Below are 20,756 nucleotides of genomic sequence, written 5' to 3'. Positions count from 1 at the left end.
TCAGCCTCAGCCCAATAGCTATGCGGCATATTCTTCTCCGTATCAATGCTTGTGCTATCTCTGCAATGTGCTTGTTTTTTCGCTCAGCAACTCCATTTTGCTATGTGAAGTGTATCTACATGTAAACTGTCTCTGAATGCCATTCTTCCGCAAGAAATCAAAGAACTTATTCGAGAAGTATTCTCCCACTCCATCTGATCTTATGAACTGCACATGCTTTCTCGTCTGTTTTTCGGCGATCACTCTGAAATTCTGAAAAATGAGTGAAAACTTCACTCTTCTCTTTCATGAAATACACCCACACTTTCCTCGTGTGGTCATTAATGAATGTTACATAGACATAGTCTTCGCAGGACCCCATACATCTAAATGCACAACATCTAGTACTTTTCTGCTCACATTTCTGTCGTGTGAAAATACATGCTTTATTTGTTTTCCAAATCGACATGCTTCACATACTTTCTGCATACACTCAACCTTAAACTTAGGCAGCCCTGTCACGATTTCTTTAGTCCTACATAGACTTTATTCTTTGCACATTTACATGCCCAATTCTCTTATGCCAAATGTCTATATTTGTAACAATTCCTGAACCATTTGCAAACATTGCAGCACTCACTTCAGACATATTTACATTCGTTGTAAACATTCTGCCCACTCTATTCTCTTTTACAACTAGCCTACGCTTATCTTAAAGTCTTCTACATAACAACCATCAGGGTTAAACTGATGAATGCCGATTGTTTGTTTGCCATAGTCCAAGAGAAGGATCAAATGTCCTTAACCCCTGTAATTTTTGAATAGAGTTTAGACTTTGTGGATCTCATTAGCACAACCACACTAATGGAATTCAGACACCTTTTATCATCGTTGCCACATATTACTTCACGAAAGGGGTCGAGAAAAAAGCTACACATAGAAAGATGTTGCGAGCTCTACCACCAAGCTTCTCTCTATGAGAATGTATTTCAGTTGTCTACTAGTAGCAATCGCATTACCTACTAGTAGCAATCGCATTACACATTTTATAAACAAAGTGGTGGAGTTCTTACTCAAAGAGTTCCTTGGGGTGCATGTAAAGTCGACATCTTACTATCCAGAAGCAGACCGCCAAGCTGAAAGCACAAACATGATGACGTGAACTCTTCTTACCAAGATTGTAGAACATCGAGGAGCGATTGGAAGCACAAGTTATACTCTGATCTATGGGCCTACCTCACATCATACAAGGTGATGGTTGTCAACACGCCTTTTCGGTTTGCATTCAGGCTTGATGTAGTCACGCTAATGGAGCACTTGGTTCCAAGCCTCTGAATTACAGCAAGACATAACCTCAAGGTAAACCCTCTCACCGAGTAGGAGCAAAGATTGCGACTCACATATGGATTGATGGTTGAAAAACTACAATGCAAGCATCAGTTTGACTTGATCATATTTACGACAGTGGGGGTTGGAGGGGCTGCGAGGGGCACATTTGTGTCGTCTCCTAGTGTAGCCCTAGCCCTGGGATAGTATATCACAATGTGACCCTATTGTTGATAGGTTATATCACTGGTATGGTCTACTGGCAATCTACATCCGATGTCTAGAGAAAGAGTCATCCGGTCCTACATAAAACAAAGGTCACACGCACGAGTATCACGACTCCTGGTACCCCATCAACACTCATCGTGATAGCTACTGCGCGATTGTGGGAAGGTGTCAAGGAATTCCAAAACTTGTCTGATTGGCTTTGGCAAAAGCCATAATGCCAATCAAAGGACGGACTGTTGACTTGAAAACAATAAAGACTTTTTCGTATGTTCACATAGGCAAAGAAGGGGGAGGGACAGAAGGAGGAGCTTATCTATGTAAGATAGTGGAGAAGAAGGCGAAGGCGGGTAAACACAGAGGAGGGGGGCAAGGTGGACAAGAGAATTACGCACAGAGGGATATGGCGGGCAGGAGAAAGAACACATGCATGTGGAGAGGTGCGCAGATCAAGACATACGCGGAGCGGAGCTCCGGCTTCCGTAAGGCTCCATGTTTAAAGAGAGTGTACAACTAAAATTTCTCTCTTTTGAATCACCTTAGTCATTATAATTTATCATCCACCTATTTCTAATATGGCACCAAACATGTTTTTTGCATTTCCATTGAAAGCTTGCAAAAGTCAATGAAATGATGATCCCCTCTCTATTTAAGGCAATGAAATGATGACCCCCCATATACTTTCTATTTGCATGCATTCATCCCTCCATATCCTCTCTATTTAAGGCAATGAAACAATGACCTCCAATATGTTTTCTATTTGCATGCATTTACCCAATGTAACTTCCGGGGTTTCAATGCAATTAAACACTGAAATTGGCCATAGCCTTAAACATGTGCCACTTAATCCAAAAAAATCTGTAAACTTTTGATTATAAAAGCATTGTCCTCTTCTTTTCCCTCTAGATTAATTTCTATATTCAGGAGGGTGTTCTCCAAATGTTGGTGTTTCAACCAATGTTTGTCACATTGTATTAGTTCAATGCAAAGGTTCACATTCTGGACCGCTAGAACTGGGCGGATGGCTGGGACAACCATGAGAAAAACTCTCCTCAAGAGATTCACAAAATATTGCCACCTTAATAAATATGGAATTGAGTTTACCCCTTTTCACAAAGACAAAAAAGTATGGACTCAAGGGTGTACCTACAAAATGTTTCATATACACAAAAGGTACTGCTGTTGCTAAGGAGCTTGTAGCTCTTTTGTACTTATTACTTTGGGCACTCCTCCATTCTGCATGAGGCATGGAACCTTGCGCGAACATTCATGTAGTGTACACATTGCCACAGGAATCAACCTCTTTCCTCATATTCTTTGTAATGTAGGACTGGAATCATCTTTGAGGGGTTGGAGTCCAAATATCATATTGCTCTTCCCTTGAAGGGGGCTAGATTTTAAGGGTCATTTTGATTTTCCACCAGGAAGTGGGGTCACTAGAGTGTGGTAGTCAACACCTTGGACACCCCGTGTGACTCGTTGGATGTAGCTCATCTTTCTTTGGAGGGGTGCACCACCACCTTGGCCACCTTGGTCATTGTCTTCTTTGATGGTGGAATCTCCACCACCCTGCTCTTCCAAGTCCTCACCATCCTCCAGACATTGGAACTCGCCAGCAGGACATTGGAGCTGGGTAGGATTGGAATCTGCTGCAATGGGCATTCTCTCCCCCTTAACCAAGACCGCCATGCTAAGGTTTTGTGTTTCCTTTTCAGGCAACCTCGGACTCGTCATCTGCATGTGCTCATCGTCACCACCCTTTCCCTTCATCTGTGAGCCCATCTGCATGCCAAGGCTTACGTTAGTATCTGAAAATCATTTCCATCTTCACATCAGCTTCCCTAGGGTAACCATTTATGGTCCAAAAAGAATGCTCAAAGCCACTTTCAGAAGAGAACAGCACAAAAACTTATTGAAATCTTCAAGGAATAGATTGCACAAGGCTAGCCTCTTTGCACTGGGCAGCCCTGTTGAACACACATTCCTTTGAAAGACCCAATGTATCTTGCAACTCCAATATTTGCAGAAAGGCAGTCCTCAAATCTTGTAACAATCTTGCAGCTCCTGAGAAAGGCATGATAATAACATAATATTCTCTTAAGGATGCACAATATAACATGATGTGCATGAACTCATGTAGGTGCCAGCCATCCTCACCCCCTCACCTCCAAACAGCCAGGTCATTATGTTGCCTCCTCTGTCGAGAGGTGACTCTTATCATGTTGAAGTCTTGCGTTATCCATCATGTGCATGTCTGGGGACCATTAGTGTACATGAATTCAAAAGGAGATCCCGTCTCTAGTTGAGTTAGGGGTGTAGAGGAAGGCTTAACACGTTGATCGCCATCAAGTATTAGAATCCCCTTGCCCGGAATCAGCATCCCAGAAGGCCTCACTTGGTTGCTTAGAGATTGGCTTATTTTCGGACAACTAATCCTAAAGTTCTAGGAGAGAGGAAATACTTAGCCTTGACATCAACTCTTCCATCCCCTTGACGTGACTGGCCCTGATCTTGGACCCTCCCCCGATGCAGTGGTTGAAGTGTTCATCACTAGGTACAACATACCTTTGGCTGTCTATGGTACTAATGAGAGCTCCACCTTTCTCACCTTCTTTTTGGGACCATATAGTAGACTTGATAAAGCACAAATCCTTATGAAGAATTTTAGTGGATGCACCTTACAGTGGGCGAGTGTGATAGTGATTGGTTTCCATGAGCACACATGGACTATAGATCATCCATTGGCCAAGGTGGCTACAGAGGGATTTTGGGATGATTGATCGCCTATGGAATCATATGACAGCATATGCAGGTGCACATGCCTGCTCGCCGAACAGTGCAAAAGCTGGAACTAGAAAGTATGGAACTTGTAAGCATCTCGTCAGATGACCTAGCACAGCAAACAGTGAGACAGGTGCTCCTAAATCATCAGGATGTCAATCTCACCACCTATCACAGGTTGCTGAAGCTCCTCTTGGATCACCATCTTGTGGCCATTTGAACAACATAGGCCTTAATTTTCCTGATGATGTGGCACTGCATGTGACTGGGGGGAAGAGATGGTGGAATTCAGCAGAGTCCTCATCTGCCGTAAGACAGGTCCTTTGGCTGATGCTCTACCTCAAGCTGTGGTTGAGGTGTCATGAAGAGGATTTCTTTGAAGGCCACTCCTAGCCAAGACCTCGGAGTCAAACTCAATGCCAAACTAGCACCAGCCAAGAAGAAGGATGTTCGTAATGTGCCCTTGTCGGGTGGCTTGCACAAGGTGGCTGCTTCCCATGATTGCCTCCACAAGGTTTATGGATTCAAGTGTAGTCAAATAAATCGGAGCAGCTGCCATGGAGCGCTCTGAGGATAAGGAACCAGAGGCGATCAAAAGGAAACTGGGGAAGGATGGAAAGAAAGGAGTTTATTAACGTCAACAAAAGACGCGAAAGGTCTATGAGACCGAAAACAAAATACGTATGATTCATGAGTACACTGGACATAAAACATATGAGAAAATAAAAGGAAAAACTAGCTGCCAAAAAATTAAAGAAAGAGGAGAAGGAAACAGGAGAAGGGGGGGAAGGGCAGAAAAAACATGTTGACAAGAGCTGATGCTGGATTAAGGTTGCATCAGACAAGCCAGGCACCACATGTCTATGCTTAGGTGGTGGGTTGGCCACGGTTATCATTGCCTATAAACATACTACATTGACCTTTGTAGAAAAGGAGTTGACAACCTGAGAAACAAGAGCATAAATCGGGAGCATAACATAGCCACATATCAATTGTGCAAGAACCCTGCAAAACACCATAATCAGATGTTTAGGCCCCTCAATCAAATGCTTTATTTCTTAAAGCTTCAGTGTTTGTATCAGAAACCTCAAAAGGAATATCACTATACATGCCCAAAAGCAATCGCACCCAAGGAGGAGGCGTCCTAGAAGTAGGTATCGATGCCGGTAGAAGCAGTTGCCCTTCGCAAAAACAAACTGGATCCAAACATTTCAATCGTTTAGAAGAAAGAATTTTGAAGGGTTCAAGTGGTGTCTGCATGCATGACGAAGTGATTTTTGTCTCACCGTGCTCCAGAGATGAAGGGAGACCTCAAGTGCATCCTATCATTACAATATCTCATCGATGTCAAGGCTTAAATCATGTGATAAATAAATCAATTATCTGTTGTGAGAAGTCTTAAGCACTAATCTTATGTGATGCAAACCTGAAATAATATAAAATGGATGAGATAGAGTATAAATCTTGGACTTCCAAACCAAAAAAGTTCATCAGTTGGTTTTACATCTGGCATGCCTTCTACCACAGCATGTTTCTCAAAACACTGGACAGCCATCTGGGTGATGATGTGCCGTAACTTTGTGCCAACGGTAAGAACCATCTGCTTCATCCAAAAAGAAGAAATCAGAAGATATATATCCCACATTTTAGATTTGTATGAAGGGAAGCCCAAACAACTTACAATTAAAGGTACGAAAGAAGCCCAAAAATACATTCCCCATCCTAAAATGGGAATAAAAAAACAAACAATCCTGTCAGTGTAATTAAATCTGCTGAACAGGAAATGAAAGCAAATATTTGACAAATAACTAATTGCAAACTTACCATCCACATTTAATAGTGTCAACAGAACTGTGTATCCCCATAGCGAAGGACTGTGTAAGTTGGAAAAAAAAGAAACAATAATTATTCACAAGTAAAACAACACCTGGTTGCAAAATAAGAAAAAATCAGATCTCTTGCTCGGTACGGCAGGGTTGCCCTTTAGCCCCATTATTATGTATCATAGTTGCAGAGGCCATGAGCATCTTCCTCTGCTCCATTGCTGGTATTTCTGGATTGAAGTTGCCTCTTCATAGTCAAGAGGAGCTGGTTGACTCTAAGTTAGCTGATGACACAGCCATGTTCTTGGAGGCCTCACACATATGTTTATGTTCCTTCTAGGTGGCATTGGAAGAGTTTTGTTTGGGAGCAGGGGCACTCATTAATTGGCACACATCTGTTGGTTTTTGGATTAGCGACTCGCCGAGAGTTGCTTGGGATGCAGAGCTTGGTTTTACTTGGATCAGTAAAGGATGGACTGTTAGATATTTGGGATGCCAAGTTGGGGTTGATATTTCTCTTGTGCAGCAGTTTGCTCCGATACTTACGAGTATCCAGAAGAAGCTTCTTCATTGGAGATCCAAGAGATTAGATTTAGCCTCCAGAGCATTGGTGGCTAAACAGGTATTGCTTGCCTTGGCTTGGTTTATTGCCTCTTGTTGGTGTGCTTCTCTCGTGCATGCATTGGTCAATTGCAGAGGTTGATCCACAATTTTCTTTGGTCGGGTTTGGATGGCACCACATAGACACGTGCCAAGGTGGTTTGGGTTACAGTTATTCAGCCCAAACGAGAGGGGGGGGAGGGGGGGGGGGGGCTGAATATTATTGATCCGGATGTTTAGTGCAAGGCGTTGCTTTGCAAACTTGTGGTCGGAGCTTTCCTACCAGGCACTAAGCTTTCGAAGGATTTTTCCTTGTCTCGGATTTCTGGATGTACACCCCATGTTGGGAGAGATTGGCTGCCAAGCACACGGTTTTTGTTCATAGAGGCTGATCTCAAGGCACCATCTTCCCCTCTTACTGCAGCCATTGTCAGAGCATGGAGCAGCATGAGACCATTCTTGCGACAAAGGCTTCCTAGGTCTTCTCATCACTCGATAGATGCATAGGATCCCTACTCTCAGGCCTCATTGGGAGAGTTATGATATCTCTCTAGTGATACAGCGCAGATATTGGCATAGGCTATGAGGCTGACCAACAACCTATTATGTGGAACGAGTTCATTAGAGATGAGGCCCGTCGGCCACTTGGTGCATCTCGTTGCATGCAGTGGTCAGGATGGGGGAGATGTGCATACATAGTTCTTGCTTGGGGAAGACCTTTAAGGGTCTTCCGGCAAATCAGAGAGCTGCATCCATTCAACATCTTAGGGACTCTCGCATACGTATTGTTTAGATTGATGCAACTATACCGCATGAGAGGTTCTCTGGGACCTTTCATGGAGATTATCATCCGAGTTGGCTAGGAGTCTTTTCGAGGATAGGCATACCTCTGTAGGTCATTGCTCTCCCGGGCCAAGAGGCTACAGGTTGCATCATCTATTCTATCATGCTTGGGGGAGATTGAGTAGATGTAGCATGGAGGGGATCATCCCAGATACTAGGCTTAGTCCAGTGAGGATTGTGAAGCACTGGTTCATTGATCCTTCTCCTCAGATAGTGACTCACGGCTCTTGGTGTTTGTGGCTATATGGCGGTAGTCCTATCTTCAGTGGGATCCAGGTGAGTGGGAGTGGATTGTTGCCTTTGATCCATTGAAAAGCCTTCCCTTTTTCAGTTTCACGGTCCGGAATGCCAAGCTTGGAGCCAGATCTCTCATTTCTTTTGGTTATTTTTACATGGTGTTCTCCCCACCAATCAGTGGAGATCGGTTTTCGATGTAGCACCTACTTGCCCGGGATGTGCGGCAACTTCTGAGACTATACAGCATTGTTTATGGGGATGCATCACTGCACAACATATTTGGGATTCTATAGCCCAACTTATGGGCAAATTGAGTAGCCGCGCCATTCATGTGGCAGTTGCTTGGCTTTCCTACTCTGGTCCGCAACTTTTCTACGAGGGTACTAATACAGACTGCTATTTTCATTCGTAGAGGTATTGCCCAACATGGTTTATTGCAGGATGTCCCTCACTCTGATTATCACCCTCCCAGACAGAGGATTGACACCAATTGGGAGATTGTTGCCAGTATTACAGCATGGAAGATCTGGACAGCTAGATGCACGGAGGCTATTGAGGGTGTCCAGATTTTTGAGTCTCAATGCATTAGTACTATATGGGGTGATATCATCCATACTCTCATGGCTACTTGGGCTCGTATTCAGGGGTCCTCTCATTCCGTGCAGGCAAAGTGCGTTATATTTATGCGGGAGTGAGACCATGGCATTTTCTTTTCTTGTAGTCCCATAGGTCTCTCGTGGCATCAGAGGAGTCGTCTACTATGGTACCGATACTTGTTGCAGATATAGAGGAGGTATCATTTTCCTTGGAGCTATCAGTGGTTCCCTTTCTTGAGAACAACTTCTTCTTAATTGATCCCGATGCTGCTTCTACATCTCGTGCTTTGGATGTGTCCATTAATGCAACTTGTACCTCTTCCTTCCAATTTGAGAGGAGGTGGTGTTCTTCTTCGTCGAGTGTTCATCAATCCTTTTCAATCTTATATGCTTTATAGGACATTGATCAACCAAAGGATCCCCCGAACTGAGCTTCGGCTACTTTGGAGGTGTTACTTCAACATGCTGGTATTGGACCGACCCTCTGGTGCTGAAGAGGAGGTGTTGGAATATATCATCTCCAGATGGTCTACATCACCATTTTCATGCTTGTATTGGCCATTTATGAGGCCTTGCATTGGCATATCTTACCAAATATTATTCAGCATTTTTCTACCATTTTTTAGGTATTTTATAACATTTTTATAGCATTTTATGCTATTGTCCTGTTGTCGACCTGCTACAGCTCGCCGACCAACACTCTAAGGGATATATAAGGGTTCTCACCCTTTCCCTTATTTTCATCTCATCCTTTTGCATCTTGTTGAGGTCATTAGCAGCTGCTTCTGTTTCTTATCATTGTACAGCACCTACGGGCTTCCCTCGTGCTCAGTTTTCAGCAATAAAAATCAGTTTCCAGCATTTACAGGTCTTGTACCTGGGCCCACACCTATGTTTTCTATTTGCTTCACTTTCTTTCAATATGTAAGCATGAAAACATCATTTTCATTCATCATTCAGCACATACAGCATTTGAAGAAGTAGAATCCAGCATTAAGCATGTAGAAGGGGCCAGAGGTCACCCCTTTGGAGGTAGATCAAGGGCCTAGATCATGTACAAACAAACAATCACCTTTTTGTACCATATAATAAAGAAAACCTGACACCAGCTATCTCTCTCTTCTTCTCTCCCTATAGTTGTTGGGGTCCATGGGGTCACCTGCTTTCAAGATAGGTACAATAGTATTCGATGACCAGCTGACGGGGTAGCCTTCGCATAAAGCCTTGTTAAACATGTGGACCACTAAAGGGGTTAGCGTGTCTCTAGCATCGGAGAAATGCTCGGTGACGAGTCCATCATGATCCTGTGCTCTCCCAGTCTGCATCCTGTCAATAGCATCTCTCACCATGCTGAGGTGAAAGAAGGAAGAGTGTGGGGGACGAGGTTCCGGTGGATGGGGGAGAGGTGGCTACTCGGGGACATGGTATAGAGAGGTGGCATAGGTGTGCCAGGTGTTGGGTGAAGTAATCGGAGTTGGAAGGCGATGATCCTGGAAGATCCTCCAGGCCTCCTTACAGTCCCTTCCAAGAAATAGCTCATATAGCTCTTCCTCAAGCCTTGCTAGGTAGGCTCTCTTCTTTCTCCGTGTGAGACGTCGAAAGATCACTCGTGCCTGCTGGTGAGTGGTAGATCCTAGTGCCATCTCCCGATGTAGACGGGCTCAGGTATCACGACATTCCTTGTCGTACCAACTATTATGTGGGACAGTCCCTCCTGGTGATGTAGGGGTGGCTTTGGATTGTGGGAAGGCGGATGCAGCGGACGTATGGAGGGTGGCTGAGAGGCTCATCAAGTGGGATGTGGGGTCGAGGTCGGAGAGGATGCGGTAGATGTGATCAAAGTAGATGGAAGAGGTCTCTCTGGTGAAGTGGTATCTCGGACGGTGATGGGGCAAAGCAAGTGATTGCATGGTGTATCGGCATGTGAGTGAGAAGGCCACGTATGCATGGTCGGCTGCAACACCGATGGGGCGAGGAGAGATGGTAAACTCCGAAATGAGTGGGATCAAAGAGAGGGATCCCATTAGGTAGTCCACTGTACTAGCTCCATGTCGGAAGGGGTAGGAGGTGAAGGAGTTGGATCTAGGCCATCTAGCCAGGCCATTATAAATGGCTAGCCTATGAGCCCCTCCGAGGGCTAAGAGATACTCTCCATAGTCTGTGCGGGCTGCTGTATCCTGTGATGTCCGCTCCAGATCTGTACCCATCGTGTCAATCTCCTGGTACATCGGATCATCTGTCTCAAAGAAGGGTACCTGTGCACCTCCGGTGCGGGCATTTAAGTCTCCAGCCAGGAGGATGTCCCCTAGACTAGAAAACTTCATAATGTCACCATAAAGGGGCAGGTACGAGGACTCTCCATGGGTGGCATATTTAGAATTCCAAGGTGCAAAGTAACACATTGCAAGGTAGATGTCTCAGGCCCTCCCTGTCTGGATCCTCACCCACAAAAACCGTGCGGCCTCATCCCGTCTGACCACCTGTATCACATGTTGAAGCTCCTCCCTGTATAATAAAGACACCCCTCCCGACCCCCGGGTACCCCCTACTGTGCGGTGAACAGACTCCCATCTGTATCCTCTCACCTTTGGAAGCCGACTCCCCTGGCATTGATGAGTCTCTGTGTATAAGACCAAGTCTCTCCCTCTAAATGTCTCCTCGAACAGACCTGCATCTGTCCTCAAGGTGCCATTGCAGTTCCAAACCGCAATCTCTAGCTTGGTCTCATAGGTCTCGCACCGTCATTGGGCACGTCACTCGGTGATAATCACCCTCCCATCTCGGTACACTGTCCATTTCCCTGCCTTCCGTGCATCCAAGATGCGTGGCATGCATTCCATCCTGTGTGCCACCTATGCTAGTGTGAGATCGTCTTCGAGGTAAGTCTTTTCTCCTTTTAGTGCCCGCCTTTTGGTAAGGAATGCTTGCCTCGCCTCCAACCCCGCAAACTTGAGGATGAGTGCGCGTTCCTTGGTGGTGTCTTTGCCCACCCTCCATACCTCGACGAAGGGGGTATCAACGATTTCCAACTTTTTGCATAGTGCTATAGCGTCCTCTTTCGGCGAGGCTCCTTCCTTCCATCCCACCACTCTCACATTCAATGCCCTAATCTTCCTTCTTTTCTTCTTCAAGTGTGTCATTGATGATGTTTCGGGATGATGGTGGGTTCCGTCGCTTCTTGGCAACCTCAATCCATCTGCCTGCTTCTTCCACTTGTTTCTGTGTCTTCTTAATCACCTCGGCCCATGTGGTTGCCTCGTTTGCCTTCTTCTCCTCTTGTTCCTGGAGGGTCTTCAATTGCACTCTAAGTGTATTCAGCTCATCATTGAGGGATAGTTGAATCTCTCCTTCTTCGAATTGAGTACGTGCCCTCAAGGTCTTGTTTTCCGCTCTAAGGGTGGCGACTTGGGCCTCCAGCTCCGTGATTAGTGAGGTGTGGTGGCTGGTTTTTGCGTCCAGCATTTGACCATTTCCTCCTAATCTTGCTTAGCTGATTTGCCATGTATGCCTGCATGTCTGCCTTCCACCTATCCATATCCTCTTGCATGGAGACACGCAACTCATGCCCAAGGTCATCACTATCCTTATTCTTCCCGAGCTTCTTTTGTAGGTGCTGAATGTCAGTATCCTGCATTTTGCATACTTCTCTCATGGTGGTCAGGCATGTTTTGATATGGGGGTCGTCGATCTTCTGTGAGCTCGCCCAAATCGAGCTGTATTTCCTCTCCTTCTCACCTCTAGTCCTTGTTGCCGGCGAGCTGTCCATGTTGGACTGAAGGGGTCCCCCTTCTAGTACTGAATTTGCTCCTCAGCTGGTGGCCCCCATAGATGGCCAGCTGCAAGTGGGAAGCAAGTAGCAGCAGGTAGGTATGTTGCTGCTTGGGGGCCTAAGCAAGGGCAGGTGGGGAAACAGGCGCAGAGAGAAAAGCGAAGAGAGAGAGGGTGGGTGGGGAAACAGGGGCGCAGAGAGAGAAGCGAAGCGAACAGCAGAGAAGTGAAGAGAGAGAAGGCGCACAGAGAGAAAAGCGAAGAGAGAGAGGGCGGGTGGGGAAACGGGCGCAGAGAGAAAAGTGAAGAGAGAGGGCGGGTGGGGAAACGGGGGCGGAGAGAGAAAGAAAGAAAGATTTTATTAACGTCTTCCAAAAGACCGAACTCGGCCTATGAGACAAATCGGAGTACCTGTATGGGGTATCCTCTGTCATCCCAACAAAATGAAAAAGTACTCAACAAAAAAAAAGCTGAATCTGGGTGTGCAAGGGATGGAGCTCTACTACTAGAAGAATGCAAAGCTATATGCATGGAGTATACAATCATGATATGCAACCTAGCTAGCTCCATCCTGTACCATACTGGGCGCAGAGAGAGAAGCGCAGAGAGAGAGAGAGAGAGAGAGAGAGAGATCTATTAGCTTTTTACATATAATATAAAACACCATTTCACGAAAAAAAAAAAAAAGAGAGATCTATTAGCGTCTACAAAAGACCCGAAGGGCTCTACCTTGTTAGCTTCTTCTACTTGAGACTCCTTCCTCTGTAGTGCCCCCCTCATTCTTACGAGCTCTTTCTGGATAGTTTCTTGCAACTGCTTTGGCTTTCCTCCAGCTACTCACTGAGCTCTTCTAAATATGTAGAGAGCTTGGTAGCTTCCTTGGCCTTGGCCTTACAGCCACATTTCGTTGATCTTTTGGTACAGCTCCTAATTGTTTATCTTCATTGTTTGGAGCTCTTGCAGCTTCTTGGCTGTGATGGTTTCTCTTTTGCCTTCTTCTACTGCTTTTCTTCCCCTTGGAGTGCATTGAATTTGTTACTACCACCTTTGGATATTTTCGAGACTGGTATACAGGAGAATACTTTGCTGACCTAAGAGAAACTCCTTTCCAAGACTTTAGTCCTTTCCTAAATTTGATTAACCGCTCACCTTTCTCTTTTGACAAGACTGACACAGGTGCAATTGATCTTGGAGAAGCGAGACCTTGGTTACTTTGAAGAAACTGAAAACAGAGTGGAAGAAGAGTAATTATCAGCTTTCTACCAACCTAAAAGTACTTGTATCGGCTGAAGTGACGTGGACCTGCGGTGCTGCCCCCGCCTGCCCTCTTGCCTCCGCCTGCTCCTCTGCTGCCTTCGCCTGCCCTTCTGCAACCCCCCGCCTGTCCCTCTGCAGCCTTCGCTAGCCTTTCCTCAATCCCCGCCTGCCCTTCGCTAGCCTTTCTTCAGTCCCTGCCTGCCCTTCAGCTGCCCCCGTCAGCCCCTCTGCTGCCCCCCTTTTGCTGCCCCCGCCAGCCCCTTTTGCTGCCCCCGCCAGCCCCTTTTGCTGCCCTGCCTCCCCCTTTGCCGCCCGCCCCCTGCCTTCTTCAGTCCCCGCCTGCCCCTCTGCTGCCCCCGCCTTCCCCAGCTGCTCCCCGCCTTTGCCCCCCTTCCTCTGCTCCCGTTTTCCCAGCAGCTATTTTATCTGGATTCAAATCGGCCGCCCACTTTTCTTCATTGGTCTTATGGCTTTTTTTGTCACAGCCAATCTTTCATCACCCCCACTGGCTGGGAGAATCATCAATTTTTCACAAGATGAGCTCACCTCTCTTCAGCACGACATTGACTTTGAGGTCCAAACTACCCTCGTTGCAAGAGTTTATGGTTCCCACCCCTCTCGTTCACAGGCCCGTGAATGGCTTCTAGCAGCTCTCCCTTCGGAGCTGATTGTGCACTTTGAGGATACTCGTTTACTTGGTCGAGGCTTCTTCCAGGTGGACTTTCATTCTTCAGAAGCTACTTCTCAGGCTTTGGCTAGCAACCCCTTTCCTCTTGGTCCTAGGAAGATTTTCTTCTTTCAATACCAGGTGGGCTTTGATCCAGTGGTGGAGGATCAGCGCCTTACCCCGGTCTCACTACGGTTCCCTACTCTTCCTCGGTCCTATTGAAAGCTTTTAGCTTCCATAGGGGCATCCTTTGGCCAGGTTCTAGAGGTACCAATCCTCCCGAGCTCTCCCGCCTCAGCTTCCGCGGCCGTTACCGCCACATTCTTGATGGTGTACCCCGGGTCCTTGTGCTTGTTCCTGATCCATCGATTACTGATGATCATGTTATGCTTCAAAGACCTAACGGATCTCATTTCCGCCAGAGGATGGAGATTGCAGGCAGACCTGGCCAGTGTCGGATTTGTCATCGACAGGGTCACATTGCTAGAGATTGTCCCAGCTCGAGGGGCCATGCTAGGAGGCAGTGTGGTCCTGCCCATCAGAGGCCTTCTGCAGATGCCGAGACTCCAACTGCTCCTTTGCCACAGCAGACCACACAGCGTTGGGTTGTGGTTAGGGATGGCAGGCACCCTCGGACCCCCATACCTGCCCCTTCACCCACACCCCCTGTGGAGAACCCTAACCCCTATGCAGCTCTTGCCTCAAAAGATGTTGATCCTTTTTTGGAGGATGAGGCCTTATAGGCACATGATCTGGATCCCTCACAGGAGGATGTTGCATTACAGTTACAAGATGATTGTACCCTTGAGGATGATGTTGCACATTGGCATTGTCATGGTACCTCTCCAGTTCTGAGGACTAGCCCTGGCTTTTCCCCGGAGTGGGAGAGAGAGGTAAGGTTTACATCATCAGATTTTCCCTCCCTTACCTATGCGAGACGTACTTCCGCCTCTAAAGGGGGTCCTTCGTCGACCACGAGATCTGGTCGTTCCTGCTCTGAGTCTTTATGAGGATTGTCTCTTGGAACATTCAGGGTCTTAGGGGTTTTTTTCCGCGTCAATGGAAACAAATTGTAAAAACCCAGCTTCATTGTGCAGTCACAGGTGGACCTATGGATATATTGCTCTTGCAAGAGCATAAACTGAATGCTAGTCAGTGTGGGAGATCAGGCAAGCTTCTCTCGAGACACACCTTTTGGTCACCAGCTGTTGGTACCAAGGGTGGTGTTTGTATCTCTGTTTCAGCTTTGATCTTGCCTTGCATCATTGGACATGGTGTCATTTTGCCTGTGAGAGCGCAGTGGATCCTTCTTATGCAGGGTACTACACGCATTGGTATTCTCAACGTCTATGCTCCTAACCATAGGGGTGAGAGGATTGCCTTTTGGAAATCTCTCACTACATTGATGCCTCTTGCCGACCATTGGATTATTGGTGGGAATTTTAACATGGTTGAGATGCCAACGGATAAAAGAGGTGGACATGAGGGCTTGGTGCATCCTCTTGAAAGAGCGTCTTGGGAGAGGTTTATACTCTCCATTCATGGTAGAGATTGCTAGCATGAGGATGACATTTTGAGGAGCTATCAGATCATTGCCCAGTGGTTTTATGTATTAGAGATCCGAATTGCCATGGATCAGCACCCCATGTACGCATCCCTGATCATTTGTTTTTAGATGCAAAGCTATCGCGTCGTATGTTTGATATTTGGAGATCTCATGACTTCTTACAGGCCTCTCAAAGCCTGGCCTCTGCTCTCTGTGATATTAGTGACTTTTATCACACATGTGTCCTGTCTAAGACGTAGATTGGCTGCCTTGCAGAAAGAGCACGAGAAACATCCTCATGCTCAATGGGTTGCAGATTCTTTATGTACTGTTAGAGCAGAACTTCATCACTCTCTTGAGCAACGCGCGGAGTACCGTTTCCATGCCCAGGAATCCTTTGGGACACAGATGGGTGGCAGATGTAACAAACATTTCTTTGCTTCTCACGGCCCATCTCATGCCAGAGATAGTGTTAGGCAGTTGCAGGATTCACATGGCACTCTTCACTCAGATCCTCTTATGGTTAGAAAGATTGCCACCGATTTCTATTGCCAGCTTCTTAGTGCTGAGCCGCATTCTGATTTGAGACACAGGGCACAAAAGAAGGTTTGGAATGCATTGCCACATTTGATCATTGAGGAGATGTGTGCCGCTCTGGATGCCCCTTTTTCTATGCACGAGTTTAGTCATGCTCTTCGTGCCTTACCTCATGGTAAGTGTCCAGGGGAGGATGGCCTCTTCCCTGTTTTTTTCATTACTTTTTGGGATGAGATTAGGGCTAAGATCCCATTGGCTTTGTAGGAGATGTGGGCCACAGGTTCTATGCCTTCTTCTCTCACTGAGGGGCTTATTTATCTTATTCCTAAGAGCGGGGATAAGACATTGATTGGCCAGTGGAGACCTATCCCCTTACTTGGGACTGCCTATAAGATTCTTGCTAAGCCAGTGAGCATCAGGTTGCAACCGATTTTGCATGATGTTATTCATGATACCCAGAATGGATTCTTACACGGCAGGAGCATCTTTGATAACATTTTCTCGTTTTGGGAGGCCGTCGAATGGGCTAAAGCGAGCAATCAGCCCTTAGCCATTCTGCTCTTGGATTTTGAGAAGGCCTATGATAGAGTGGATTGGGACTTCCTTGAGGGTACTCTTAGTCATATGGGCTTCTCTCAGAGATGGATCAAGGGAGTTTCATGGATGTATCGTGATGCCCACAGTAGAGTTCTTGCTTGCGGTGATAGAGGAGAGCGGTTTCAGATTTCTCGCTCAGTACGACAGGGCTGCCCATTAGCCCCTTTATTATATATCATAGTTGCAGAGGCCATGAGCATCTTTCTCCGCTCCACTGCTGGTATTTCAGGATTGAGATTGCCTCTTCGTAGTCAAGAGGAGTTGGTTGACTCTAAGTTAGCTGATGACACAGCCCTGTTTTTGGAGGCTTCACATATATGCTTATGTTCCTTCCGGGTAGCACTAGAGGAGTTCTGTTTGGCAGCAGGGGCACTCATTAATTGGCACAAATCTGTTGGTTTTGGGGTTAGTGATTCACCGAGAATTGATTGGGATGCAGAGCTTGGTTTTACTTGGATCAGCAAAGGATGCACTGCTAGACATTTGGGTGCCAAGTTGGGATTGATATCTCTCCTGCATAGCAGTTTGCTCCGGTACTTATGAGTATCCAAAAGAAGCTCCTCCATTGGAGCTCCATGAGATTAGATTTAGCCTCCAGAGCTTTGGTGGCTAATCAGGTTTTGCTTGCCTCAGCTTGGTTTATTGCCTCTTGTGGGTGCTTCTCTTGTGCATGCATTGCCCAATTGCGGAGATTGATCCGCAATTTTCTCTCGTCGGGCTTGGATGGCACCTCAGACACTCGTGCCAGGGTAGCTTGGCTCACAATTATTCATCCCAAAAGAGAGGGGGGCTTGAATATTATCGATCCAGATGTTCAGTGCAAGGCGTTGCTTTGCGAACTTGTGGTCAAAGGTTTCCTACCAGGCACCGAGCCTTGGAAGGATTTTTTCTTGTCTCAGATTTCCAGATGTACACCCAGGGTCGGGAGAGACTAGATGCCCAGCACACGTTTTTTGTTCACAGAGGCTGATATTAGGGCACCATCTTCCCCTCTTATTGCAGCCATTGTCAGAGCATGGAGAAGCATGAGATATGTTTTGCAACAAAGGCTTCCTAGGTCTTTGGACGAGGCTGACCAACAACCTATTATGTGGAACGAGTTCATTAGGGATGAGGCTGGTCGGCCACTTGGTGCATCTCGTTATATGCAATGGTCAGGATGGGAGATGCGCATACACAGTTCTTGCTTGGAAGACCTTTAAGAGTCTTTCGGAGGATCGGAGAGTTGCATCCACTCAGCATCTTAGGGGCTCTCGCATTCGTATTGATCAGATTGATGCAGCTATTCCGCATGAGTGGCTTTCTGGGACCTTTCACGAAGACTATCATCCGAGTTGGTTGGGAGTTTTTTCGAGGATAGACATACCTCTACAGGTCATTGCTCTCCCGGGCCAGGAGGAGATCATCCCAAATACTAGGCTTAGTCCAGTGAGGATTGTTGGTCGCTCGGGGAAGCACTGGTTCATTGACCCTTCTCCTCAGATAGTGACTCATGGCTCTTGGTGTTTGTGGCTATATGGTGGCAGTCCTATCAGATATCTTCAGTGGGATCCAGGAGAGTGGGAGTCGATTGATGCCTTCGATCCTTTGAAAAGCCTTTCTTTTTTCAGTTTCACCGTTAAGAATGCCAGGCTTCTCCTCACTCGACAGATGCATAGGATCCCTACTCTCAGGCCTCATTGGCAGAGCTATAATATTTCTCCAATGATACAGCGCAAATATTGGCATAGACTTTGGCACTCATATAGAAGGAGCCAGATCTCTCATTTCTTTTGGTTATTCTTACATGGTGGTCTCCCCACCAATCAGTGGAGATCAGTTTTTGGTGTAGCACCTTCCTGTCCTAGATGTGCGGCAGATTCTAAGTCCGTACAACATTGTCTATGGGGATGCAGCATTGCACAACAGATTTGAGGTCCTGTAGGGCAAATTGAGTGGCCGAGCCATGCATGTGACTTGGGGGGCAGTTGCTTGGCTCTCCCAGTCTGATCCGCAGCTTTTTTATGAGGGCAGTGGTACAGATTCTGCTTTTTTCATTCGTAGTGGTATTGCGCAGGATGGTTTATTGCAGGATGTTCCTCACTCTGATTATACACCCCCTAGACAGAGGATTGACACCAGTTGTGTCTAGGATTGACACCAGTTGGGAGATTATTGCCAGTATTACAGCATGGCAAATCTGGAGAGCTAGATGCACGGAGGCTATTGAGGGTGTCTAGATTTTTGGGTCTCCGTGCATTAGTACTATATGGGGTGATATCATCCACACTCTTATGGCTACTTGGGCTCGCATTCAGGGGCCCTCTCGTTTTACGCAGGCGAAGCGTGTGATATTTATGCAGGAATGAGACCATGGCATCTTCTTTTCCTCTAGTACCATAGGTTTTACATGGCATCATGATGCTCCTCAGTGGTTGAAATCACCTTATATATTAGGGTGATTCTATTCTTTTCCGGCTTATAGCTATGATTGTTGTATGTTTTTCTCATGCTTAATAGAAGTCTCTTTCTGGAAAAAAAAAAGTACTTGTATCAAGGAACTTTGATGAATAAAGGCCGTTTAAGTTTAGACTCATTTGGGTATTGTTTCTTTGCACTTGCGTAAGTGAAAGAGTCTTAGGTAGCGGCCAGTTTGGTGGATCAGACAGAGCTACTCACATTCCCACAACTGGCAGTGGAACTGGGTCGTAGGAGGTGCAACACAGCCGAAGGCCTCTTAAGTATCATGTCATATAATTCCTAGAGATGTGTGCATAGGATAAATGTGATCTACACACAAGCTTTAATACACATACAAAAAACGCTTTGTGGCAAAATGAGCTTCAAGACACACAATTTTTAGAATAAATCTTGTTTCTGTAATGTTGTTTTCATAGATCCTAGGTTGCGCAAACCTGATTCCAACAACGTGCTTAAAGTCATCCTCCAATGTTTTCAGAATATATTTGTGGAAGTTGAAACTTTTGAGCATGTGCTTCTGCCATCAATAGTAGACAAAAAGATCAATTGAGAAAATTAACACGCGTAGAAAATGACAAATTTATGCTTTTATGAGTTGTCCAAGAAAGCAATCTTTGATGAAAAGTTGTAAGTTGATAGTGTTTTTATGAGTTGTCCAAGAAAGCGATCTTTGATTAAAAGTTCTAAATTGATAGTGCTTTTATGAGTTATCCAAGAAAGCAATCTTTGATTGAAAGTTGTAAATTGATAGTGCTTTCCTTTATGGGAACAATTCAATGGCATTCAAATGCAAAATGTGCTACATTTTCAGACACATGAGCTGCTAAGAAACCAATTTAGTAAAGTGGCACTATGTTTAATTAAGGCCACAACATTTATGTCAAGGAATGAAGCCAAAGGTTCACATGCAATAGCCTTCATTTGATGTTGTTCTTTATGATTTACCAATTTGAATTATTGTATGTCAAACATTCCAAGAGTATCTTTATTATTTATCGATGTGAATTCCAAGAGTATCTTAGAATGTTGGGACAACACTTGTACTACTCCAAGACACTGTTACATGCTCTTTCTTCACTGTACTGAGCACACCCAGCAGAGGTCACAGAGAGTAAGACGACACAAAGGCTCAAATTGATGACAAGTACCCAAGGCTGAGGCTAGGATGAAGCATGAAGGATTTTCTCGAGGATGAGTTGAGGGACCATTTAAGCATTTTCGCAAGACATGGTAGAGTCGATGGAATCTCCTATCTCTCGTAGATGCCATTAGAGTGGCAACCTTTGGTGGAATCTCCTATCTCTAGAAGATGCCCGTTGGAGTGACAGTGTGGTGCTTTCAATGCTGGTGCATACACCTCTAATGTATCCGTTGGTGGTGCACCTCCACTTCTGGATGGTCCAGCGAATGCTCCGGGATAGTTCCTTCCACTGTGGCAGTGTTGCGATGTGGCGCCCAGAGTTGGTCCGGCACAGTACAAAGTGGGCAGCCTTGGTGGCTATAGGTCGCCCACC

General features: G+C 45.9%; 1 protein-coding gene across 4 annotated transcripts in view; it reads right to left on the bottom strand.

Moving 5' to 3' along the window:
• Nucleotides 1-2,451: 2,451 nt before the first annotated feature.
• LOC147622842 (MLO-like protein 13) overlaps nucleotides 2,452-20,756 on the bottom strand; it is a 90,458-nt gene continuing 72,153 nt past the window's right edge. For 2 of the 4 annotated variants that reach the window (XM_086822481.1, XM_086822479.1), the window contains exons 8-15: nucleotides 19,677-19,759; nucleotides 6,136-6,185; nucleotides 5,993-6,033; nucleotides 5,738-5,911; nucleotides 5,598-5,633; nucleotides 5,440-5,507; nucleotides 5,256-5,316; nucleotides 2,452-3,312 (exon numbers count right to left, since the gene is read on the bottom strand). In XM_086822481.1, the coding sequence (XP_086678607.1) occupies nucleotides 2,935-3,312; nucleotides 5,256-5,316; nucleotides 5,440-5,507; nucleotides 5,598-5,633; nucleotides 5,738-5,911; nucleotides 5,993-6,033; nucleotides 6,136-6,185; nucleotides 19,677-19,759 (891 nt within the window). In that variant the 3' untranslated portion in view covers nucleotides 2,452-2,934. Of the gene's footprint in view, nucleotides 3,313-4,624; nucleotides 4,914-5,255; nucleotides 5,317-5,439; nucleotides 5,508-5,597; nucleotides 5,634-5,737; nucleotides 5,912-5,992; nucleotides 6,034-6,135; nucleotides 6,186-19,676; nucleotides 19,760-20,756 lie in introns of those variants that run through there. The other 2 variants (XM_086822482.1, XM_086822480.1) reach the window with 2 other exon arrangements.

This window comes from Cibotium barometz, chromosome 28 (genome assembly GCF_041138505.1).
Source record: "Cibotium barometz isolate CiBa-2024 chromosome 28, ASM4113850v1, whole genome shotgun sequence".
Lineage (NCBI taxonomy): Eukaryota > Viridiplantae > Streptophyta > Polypodiopsida > Cyatheales > Cibotiaceae > Cibotium > Cibotium barometz.
Note: the sequence above shows the minus strand (reverse complement) of the source record. Positions and strands in the feature narration are given on the sequence as shown.